Source organism: Brachyistius frenatus, unplaced genomic scaffold, assembly GCF_029030835.1.
Source record: "Brachyistius frenatus isolate BFR_SWC_R1_liver_20210118 unplaced genomic scaffold, ASM2903083v1 Contig_279, whole genome shotgun sequence".
NCBI classification, from domain to species: Eukaryota; Metazoa; Chordata; class Actinopteri; family Embiotocidae; genus Brachyistius; species Brachyistius frenatus.
The window spans coordinates 48,517-58,983 of record NW_027210878.1 but is presented as its reverse complement, the minus strand read 5'-3'; the positions used below and the strand labels follow the sequence as shown (position 1 = coordinate 58,983).

At 40.6% G+C, this 10,467-nt stretch overlaps 1 protein-coding gene across 2 annotated transcripts; it reads left to right on the top strand.

Annotated features, from left to right (window-relative positions):
• The first annotated feature begins 5,176 nt into the window (after positions 1-5,176).
• On the top strand, positions 5,177-8,344 carry dpm2 (dolichyl-phosphate mannosyltransferase subunit 2, regulatory). Of its 2 annotated transcripts, XR_011312032.1 has the most exons (5): positions 5,177-5,242; positions 6,328-6,417; positions 7,325-7,427; positions 7,579-7,977; positions 8,081-8,344. XR_011312032.1 is itself a non-coding variant. In XM_069721973.1 (4 exons), exons 1-4 carry the CDS (start codon positions 5,240-5,242, stop codon positions 7,632-7,634), a joined length of 252 nt encoding a protein of 83 aa, XP_069578074.1. In that variant the 5' UTR covers positions 5,177-5,239; the 3' UTR covers positions 7,635-8,344. The 2 variants fall into 2 exon arrangements, 1 of the variants encoding a protein (XP_069578074.1); XM_069721973.1 differs by having other exon boundaries at positions 7,579-8,344.
• Positions 8,345-10,467: the final 2,123 nt, after the last annotated feature.

The window sequence follows — 10,467 nt, the reverse complement described above, 5'->3', positions numbered from 1 at the left end:
CATGATGCTGCCACCACCATGTTTCACTGTTGGGATTGTATTGGGCAGGTGATGAGCAGTGCCTGGTTTTCTCCACACATACCGCTTAGAATTAACGCCAAAAAGTTCAATCTTGGTCTCATCAGACCAGAGAATCTTATTTCTCATAGTCTGGGAGTCCTTCATGTGTTTTTTGTCAAACTCTATGCGGGCTTTCATATGTCTTGCACTGAGGAGAGGCTTCCGTCGGGCCACTCTGCCATAAAGCCCCGACTGGTGGAGGGCTGCAGTGATAGTTGACTTTGTGGAACTTTCTCCCATCTCCCTACTGCATCTCTGGAGCTCAGCCAGTGATCTTTGGGTTCTTCTTTACCTCTCTCACCAAGGCTCTTCTCCCACGATTGCTCAGTTTGGCTGGACGGCCAGGTCTAGGAAGAGTTCTGGTCGTCCCAAACTTCTTCCATTTAAGGATTATGGAGGCCACTGTGCTCTTAGGAACCTTGAGTGCTGCAGAAATTATTTTGTAACCTTGGCCAGATCTGTGCCTTGCCACAATTCTGTCTCTGAGCTCCTTGGACAGTTCCTTCAACCTCATGATTCTCATTTGCTCTGACATGCACTGTGAGCTGTAAGGTCTTATATAGACAGGTGTGTGCCTTTCCTAATCAAGTCCAATCAGTTTAATTAAACACAGCTGGACTCCAATGAAGGAGTAGAACCATCTCAAGGAGGATCAGAAGAAATGGACAGCATGTGAGTTAAATATGAGTGTCACAGCAAAGGGTCTGAATACTTATGACCATGTGATATTTCAGTTTTTCTTTTTTAATAAATTTGCACAAATTTCTACATTTCTGTTTTTTTTCTGTCAAGATGGGGTGCTGAGTGTACATTAATGAGAAATAAAATGAACTTTTTTGATTTTAGCAAATGGCTGCAATGAAACAAAGAGTGAAAAATGTAAAGGGGTCTGAATACTTTCCGTACCCACTGTAAGACGACCACAAAGTGAATATGACCACAAACCGACAAAAACCAACAAAGAGCTGTAGAACAACCAGAAGGAGGTGTGAGGCGTTCAGGCGTCTGTGCTTGGGATCGTTTTCTGACAATCTGCCCGTGAGAGCAAAACAGTGCAAAGTAAACACTAGAAGTTTGGATTTCATCTGTTAAACAATAATCTTTGACACTTGTAAAACCTTTGCTGAAATGTTAACAATATTGTTTAAAATGATGTTTTCTTCATTCTGTGCTTAAGTTACTCGGTTGAAAGCATCAATTACTAATTTGTGTGCACAGGATGGTTTTTGTTCCCTGCTGAGACTCACTGTCTGTCTACTGATAACATATCCTGGTACTTTCTTGTTTGGGACAGATACCAGTAATTCATTTAGCAGCTATTTTCATCCGGGCTGTAATTTGAGAGTAGGATTCTACTTAAAAGTTTGCAATACTCATTTATTTTACATTGGGTGTGTCTCAGACTGGTCCCTGATCAATACGAGCAGCTTGAGTAAGTTTGATAAAACTCTGGCAGTCAGTAAGCCGTGACAGTAATATCATTTTTCAGTTCATTTTATTAGCTGCAGCTGTGCTTTCCCAGAGACGAGGCACATGAAACTCATACAAACATAAAAATAAAGTTTTGAGAAATGTTGCTGATGTGGCGTTGACATGCTGCGTTGTCCTCGACTTGTGTCATAGTTTCCTGAATGTCAGCGAATCATTGACTCAATGAGCTGAACATCAGGATCAGCCTGAAACACACCCAGTGAAACTTTGACCTGTAATCTGTGCACTCATGACTTTAACAACACCTCGGAGATGCAGTGAAACACTGAGGTTGTGGTGCATTCAGGAGCAGCCGCATCAACTCAACGATGTTTTCAGTTTGTAAAATACACCGCAATGAAGTCAGACCACGATACTCAGTATTTCACTTTAACACCTGACTGGAAATGATAGTGGAATGTAAACACATTCAACAGCCTGTATGGAGGGATGAAAATCACGTTTGGGCTCATAACAGGACCCAAAACCTGAAGCTTATGGATGTCGCACTGACTGATGACCACAAATATGACTTCATCATATGATACGTTTTTGGCTCTTGAGTTTACAGAAACCCACCAAATACAACGCTGGTGTCATCAAATTCTCTAACAGGCATCCTGAAACTTCCTGGAACTGAAACTAAAAACGTTTATCCTTTTATTATATTTTATGGGTATTTAATCACTGTACTGTATACTAATTATACCCGTTTGCCGTGTGAACTCTCTGAGGAGGACCACTAAAAGGAGCCCGGTTGTCTAAAAATCACATTTGGCATCTTCTCTCATTTTGTTTATTTTTTCTTAATTTCTTGCATTTCATTTTTGTTGATGTTGGGTATGATGTAATGTGGTGAATCTGTCGTAGGAAACACCACCAAGCCTGCGTTCGTATGGCTGGCCATATGTAACTGTCCACCTTCCGCACTTACTAAGTACATATTCACTCTTTAAATCTGAATGCTCTTTTAACCCAATCAAAAATGTGAGGTTTTGTGGTGATGTAGCCTCCTCTCTTTTTGGTGTAGATTTTTTTTATATTAAACTTTGGCTTCTCTTTCATCCCAAGTAGACACAGATCAGCTGAATGCTGGTGTTTTATAGGTTTTACATTGCAACAGGCTGAAAAGATACTTAAAGCTGCATTAAATGACTGAAGCATGGGAACGAGCTGCAGCCACAACATTAGCCAACAGTCGGACATTTACACATCGAGTAGACATGGAGAGTCTTGAAAGTTCAATATTGACTTCTTTTAGCCTTTGATTCTCTGCTATGTGGTGCTGCTTAGGAAGTGTACAGTAGGTTTATCAAAGCGTTGTCACTGAAAACGGCTGTATGCCAGTACTGGGAGTTGAGTTAACAACAGCATGTAGGATGGAAAAACCAAAACAACAAGCTAAAAGGGGCTCAAAAGTTCTGGAGCTGAGGGGAAACAGCAGAGCTGATGATAATGCACGATGGGTTTGTCACTTTTTTTTTATATTTAAGCATTAAGGTGCAATATTTTCAACTTCAGTTTACTGTGGATTGTCTTTGTAACTCCAGCCACGGCCGTTTTATAGGTCGATGCCAGACGGATCACTGATTGGTGATGAGTTAACTGCTGCTGGACCAAACTGCTTTAAGATATTTATTAAAGCCAATACTGGCCTTTTAGTCTTTTTTGGTAAATACTGTGCAGTCAGAGTGAGGCCATGCAGGGCAGCGGTGCATAACTTCAATCACAACTCATTGCACTTTATAGCTTTAGGCAGTTTTTTGTTTAGTGTGTGTTTTGCAGGGAGAAGAAATCCCAATCTTCCACATCATAGTTGAAAGGCTTCTGTGAACGCTGTCCCCCGTCATTGGTGTACAGAGCTGGCGGTGATGCTGTGGGCGTGTAGTTGGCTGTAGGGAGCTCGGTCCGACAGCACCAGCACAAAGCCCCTGTTGTACCCGGACGGGACCGTACACAAAAGAGCCTTGCCTTATGGAAATCATTTGTGTGTTTGATGCTAAATATGTGTGAATGTGTCATGTATTTCTGACTGAAGTGAAAAGATGAAACGGTATATCAGAAAGCTTCGAGCACTGCATTAACACTAAGATCAGTTTTAGGCAAATTCTGGAGGTATTTTTTCACCTCGTTGGGTTCCTGCCACGACAAACTTTTCTATTTCCATCAACAGGAAAATACAAGAAACCAGTGAGATATATATATATATATTTATTTCTGTTGCTTTAGCAGTCCACATTTATCACTTCATTGTCATGAGTATAGTTATCTTTCTATACATTGAGGTTAGTCGCATGTATGTATTGAATATGTGTGTGTGGAGGGGGGAGGGGGGGGGGCATTCACTCAGACCACCTTGTAAACACATGTAGCCCTGATTTTCTCTTTGCTTTTGTTGTCGGACTAGCAGGCCGGCCCGATGGCGGGTACAGAACTCGACACCACAGCTACATGCGACTAAACAGTGAACAGAAGTTAGTGACGGGGAAGAGTGAGGTTATTATAGGGAAAGGGAAATGTCTCATTTGTTGTAGAAAAACTTCTGTCCTTTGTACTTGATCATGTTTAACCTGTGACCTCATCACTTCATTTATACAACCAAATCCTTGTTTGCCTGTGGTGAAAAGGTTTTTACATTTCCCAATCATTTGAAATCGAACAGAATTGCTGGGAGTGCGATTATATTGCATTTGTAGCTGCGGTTTAACTAAAGAAGGGTTTTGGTAAAGGGACTGTACTGTAGAAAATTCTTCTACTTTATTTTTAACTTATTTTTATTCCAATTAAATTTTGCTAATTCAACCAATGATTGTCACACTTAAATTATAACACATATCAAATATTATTAACAGCATTAATATGATGCATAAATATTATTCTGTAAACAGATATACTTTTGGTTTCTGGGAATAGAAAGTCAGATTTGTCTTTTTATGGGTACTGTACTGTTTTCACACTTTGTGTTAGAATTGACAATAGATTCATGTAATAAGCACATCAAGAGTTTAGATAATCTGTCCTATTAATAACTGTACATAAACAAAGCCAACAAAGGAGTTATGATTTGCATAAACATACATACCAAATAAAATGGCAACACCTGGCATTATACTTTTTCTCTATTTGCTGGGAATTTCTTGATTTTTTTTATTTTTATTTTGTCATGTACAGAATGAATAGATGAATAAATAAATAAATGAGTTCTCCTGTTTTCATTAGTCCTCATCTACCAAAGAAATGGAGATGTAGTTGAAATTGCTTTAAAAAGCTTTGAATAACTGATTTTGGGTCAAAAATGAACCATCACACTCAACATCAACGCAGTTCAAATAAGAATACCAGGACATCACTACTGTTGTGATATTGATGATGAAATGTGTTTAGTTCGTGTAAAGGCAATAATGCATGAACAAATAATGTGAAAATGTCAATTTCCTTGGTTTATGATGACATGTTTACAGTACAGTTGCTTTCGGGGAAATAAAAATGCAACTACAATGAAAAAATAAAATGTGGTAAATACGACGGTTACATGACTGCATTATGAGATCAAAGATGTTGAGGTTGGTTCTGGAATTTGAAGTTGTAATAGCGGGTCAACCGGTAGGTGGCAGCAGAGACTCTCGGATGGATCTTGTCAGCCGGATTTCATAAAGAGGAAGAAGACCGGAAGGAAACGTCAACTATCAACAAAACCGAGCTGCAAGAAATGGTAAGAAAAATAAGCTGATTCAGTTTTGGCAGGTGAAATAAAAGCATCTGATAAAAGAGAGACTGACAACGGACGGTTTTATCCTTTAATGAAGCTCCGCTGCCATTCAAATCGTTCCTGCAGCACGCGGCTCCGACCAACACCACGAGCATTAGCTTCATGACGTGACTTCAATATAAACTGAGACTGTTTTAAGTTCAGAGACATTTTAATACAGATTTACAAGCTTAAAAAAGTCGTAAACAAATGGGAAAGACTTCCGACTCTTGTCTTATCCAGCAGCGCTTTATTTCTCCAGTCACGAAAACCAACAGGTTTCATTCAATGTATGAAGGCTTTTATCATTTTTTTATTGCGCCGAATTTACAAAGAAATACTGTTAATTCATCAAATATATGAATCTGGGTTTTACGACATGTGTGTTTGTAAATAAGCAATTGAATTTTTAACTTCCAGATATTTGAATGGAGTTCGGCGTGACTGTCGACCTTCCGGTCTCCACAGCGTTCACTGGAATCACGTGGAGACAAACATAAAGAATGATTATTCAGCAAATACCAGGAAGTTCTGCAGTTTACACTCATCTTGAGTTATAAATATGTAAACCAACAAACACCAGCAGGATTTCTGTCTGCTCGCAACACGAACTCCATTCATGAAAATGTTCACCTGTCACCTCACAAAAAGACTTGATTAAACCATCTCTTTATTTATTCATCGGAGCAATTATCTGATGACTTCTGAAGCCTCAAAAAAAGAACGATGTCACCAGGATTATGTTATAAACTGGGGGCACAAAGTTTGAGAAATATAACCATACCTATATCATTTCAAATGCAATGAAGGCCTTTGGGTTTCATTCTGGTAAATGTAAGATGTGTGAGTTTATGATCTCTCGTTCATCACCTGACTTCAAGGAAACTGCAGCGTATCGCTGGAGTTTCCTTTAGTCACTAAATCATTTATACTGAGTAGCACCTGGCCTGTTTCCTCCAGTCATTCAGGTTGGAGTAAAGAACATCGAGAATCTTTGTGTGCAGCTTTAGTCATGAATGAAGTGAGTGAAGCCTTCTGTTTGTTTACAGGCGACGGGAGTGGATCAAGCAGTCGGCATGAGTCTGGTTGTCTTCAGCCTCCTGCTTTTTACCTACTACTCTGTCTGGGTCATCGTCCTGGTACGTCCGTTCCTAAAGTCCCATTTCCAAAACCCTTCTACAGTTAATTAAACACCCAAAAGGACTTTGTGTAAAAGCACAAACAGGACAACAAACAAGCAGTTTTCCATCTCGATAAAAATGAACATCACAACTCATTTTCTAAAACGGATTGCTGATTCTGTTTTTTTTGTTTTTTTTACCCGCTGTGGGTTCATTTGTCCTGCCTCTCTACATAACTAGTTTAATAACACTAGAAGTAGGAAGAACTCATAAATGTCTTTTTGTGTAGTATAACACAGTTATAATGTCATAAATCAAAAGAAGTAAAAAAATGCAAGTTGCATTTTTTTATTTACTTTTATTTTACAGAACTTTAAAAGAGGGTAAACAATATTAGCAAAAAGGAGTGTGTCTCCACATGTTATTCATATTGATGTTTTTCCATCTTTATAACCTCTCGGTGCTCCAGCCTGCATTTAAGTGGAACATTTGCTGGGTTTTTGTCATGTTACTGTCGGTCCAAGCTGAGTCATTCAAGGCTTTCAAGTATAAAGTATGAAGTGCGAAGAATTATTTTATTTTTTTACAGAATCTGGATTGTGCAAATGGTTTATTTTTGGCGAAAAGTAAAAATGAGACATGTAAGTTTAGATTTTCCTTTAATTTTCCTCACGGATGTGCACATGTTCCATTCAATGACCGTCAGAAATTCCAGCTATCATTTCTATTTTTACAGTTTCTGACTTTGATGAATGGTGTAATTTTGGCCAATTTTGTCTTTAGAAGGTTAAAATACTGCAACCTGTCCTCTTCTACTGACTCACAGCAGATTGTTATTATTACACCCTGCATTCATTTGTATAAAATTATGACACACAAAGAGGAATTTCAGTCTTGTGCTTTTTTTTGTGTGGTCCTTTTCCAGCCTTTCGTCGAGGGCAATCACGCACTGCACAAGTATTTCCTCCCGCGGGAGTACTCGGTCATCCTGCCGGGCATCGCAGCAGTAATACTGCTCCTCTGTATCGGTCAGTAAAGAACAAACTCTCACTGATTCCCACTGAAACTTGGACTCAGTCTGCAGACAAAAATCGAAATTCTCTACATATAAAATTCAATGACGTACAAGAATATGTGTCATTTCCACTCCAGTTAATGCCGTTCTCATCTTCTCCACAGGGGCTTTCACTGCAGTGGTCTTGTGGAAGAATAGCAGGCCAAAGAAAGTGGACTAACCGTGATGTTGGAGGGACTGCTGTACATTTCAAACTGAAAACAGCCTCTCTGCCGGCCACCCAATCAAAAACCATAATTCTATCTTCAAATAAATACTCCTGACCATCACACTTCCAAAAGATTGGTTAAAAAAAAAAACAAGTTTCCTGACATGTATTTTAGATCTTATTTCTATTCAATAAGTTCATAAAACATTTGAGATCCGTTGACTTTAGTGCCTCCAAGTGGCAACTTTAAAAAAGAGTAAAAACAGAATGGATGCACTGAACAACGTACTGCAGAAACAGGAAACGGGACCTCCTCGATTTGATCCAACACCTCCTTTTGTCACCATCAGAATCTGTAAATAATTTTTATATATATATATATTTCATGTCCTCTGTTCTGTGATTTTACGAGGGTGGATGAAAGAGTAGTGACTGCTCCTGTTGCCTGTCTGCTCAAGTTTCAGATGCATTCAAGAACTTGCAGATTCACCGGACCAGTGATGAAAACATGGAAGCTGTTCGCTGAGGTGATGATGATGATGATCAAGTGATAAAACGTGGAATACTTACTCAGAGGTCCCAGCTTCCCTCTCTGCTGTGCATTGTTCACACACTGAACTTTTCCATCCACCCTCGTATCGTTTCCCATCGTCAGTTGTAAATGTTTTGTAAATCTTCTATTTTGGATGCATTTTAAATCTGATTAAAAGCTCAGGATGTCACGTGTGTGGAGTTTTGTGCACATCTCATCACTACATGATTCTTTTTCTGTTTTATGTCACAAGTCGCTCCTTCCTAATCCATTAACTGCTATATTTTGAACTTTTGTAGTTAACAGTTTCATTTAATTACTATTACTTTTGTTTATTCATTTGTTATTGCATTTGTTTACTTTTATTTATTCTAGCTTTCTTTTGAGGGTGTGTGGTTGATGTACAATGTGAGACTTGTGAGATGCCATTTGAGGCTGAGTGGAAGTGCGTACCCTTTTTTTCTTCCACGTTATGAATTTTACAATTAATGTCAATCTATCCAGCTATCAAACAAAATAATGTTTACAACTCGACTAGTTGAAAACTAAACAATATTTTATTTTTTCATTGATTGAAGAGCTGATGTCTCTTCTAACTTTAAAAAAAATTCCAGAAAAGAAACTAAAAAAGTAAAACTTTCTACGAACATTCTCACAATACAAATCACCTCGTGTGACATCAAACATGTGCAACTCTACCTGGAAATGATGCTGAATTTAAAATGTGTCTGAACTCTGTCCTGACTGCTCAGCACTGTTTGCTGTCCGTCATCTGGGTGTTCGTGAATGTTCGCATCATCCCGGACTCGTCTCACCCATCCGGTTTCTGTGCTGCAAGAAAAGGTCACCTTTCTGTTTTCATGTTTATTCTCCTAACGAAGAGACGAGATGAAGACCAACTCCTTCCTGTTGTCGGCTTCTTCTCCTCCACAACCGTTCCTAGAACAGGTTTCCGCTGCAGGTTGATGTGAATGCCCGGACTCATTTCGTCTGTTTCCAGCTTCTGCATCCAGCGGGGCCTTTGGGTAATATAATCTACTATCTGAAAAATAGATGTGCAGCAGATGCTCAGGAGAACATTTACTCTTGTTTAAGAGTATCACACTGACCAACATTAGGCTTTACCTACAACCTGTAAGAAGGGCAGGAAATAACGGTTAAACTCTACATAAGTATGCAAAAACTGTCAATCACTGTCCACCTTCACTTTCCCGCCTACCTTATGGGAATTGTTGAATTGTTGGGTTCCTCTGTAAAATGTGCTAAAGGTCTGTTGTGAGGACGTTACTGTGTTAAGTGCCTTGAAATAATCTACAGAAATAAAATTGACTTGACGCACTTTTGGCAGGCTGGACAGGTGTTGCATTACTGGAGCCTTGTTTTTGCTGCTTCAGTGGAAGAAGACGGATGAAGTAAGTGAAACCTGGACCTGTGACACCTGAACCTGTGACACCTGGACCTGTGAAACCTGGACCTGTGAAACCTGGACCTGTGAAACCTGGACCTGTGACACCTGGACCTGTGAAACCTGGACCTGTGACACCTGGACCTGTGAAACCTGGACCTGTGACACCTGGACCTGTGACACCTGGACCTGTGAAACCTGGACCTGTGACACCTGGACCTGTGAAACCTGGACCTGTGAAACCTGGACCTGTGAAACCTGGACCTGTGAAACCTGGACCTGTGAAACCTGGACCTGTGACACCTGGACCTGTGACACCTGGACCTGTGAAACCTGGACCTGTGAAACCTGGACCTGTGAAACCTGGACCTGTGACACCTGGACCTGTGAAACCTGGACCTGTGACACCTGGACCTGTGAAACCTGGACCTGTGAAACCTGGACCTGTGAAACCTGGACTTGTGAAACCTGGACCTGTGACACCTGGACCTGTGAAACCTGGACCTGTGACACCTGGACCTGTGAAACCTGGACCTGTGAAACCTGGACCTGTGAAACCTGGACCTGTGACACCTGAACCTGTGACACCTGGACCTGTGACACCTGGACCTGTGAAACCTGGACCTGTGAAACCTGGACCTGTGACACCTGGACCTGTGACACCTGAACCTGTGACACCTGGACCTGTGACACCTGGACCTGTGAAACCTGGACCTGTGACACCTGGACCTGTGACACCTGGACCTGTGACACCTGGACCTGTGACACCTGGACCTGTGACACCTGGACCTGTGAAACCTGGACCTGTGACACCTGGACCTGTGAAACCTGGACCTGTGACACCTGGACCTGTGAAACCTGGACCTGTGACACCTGAACCTGTGACACCTGGACCTGTGACACCTGGA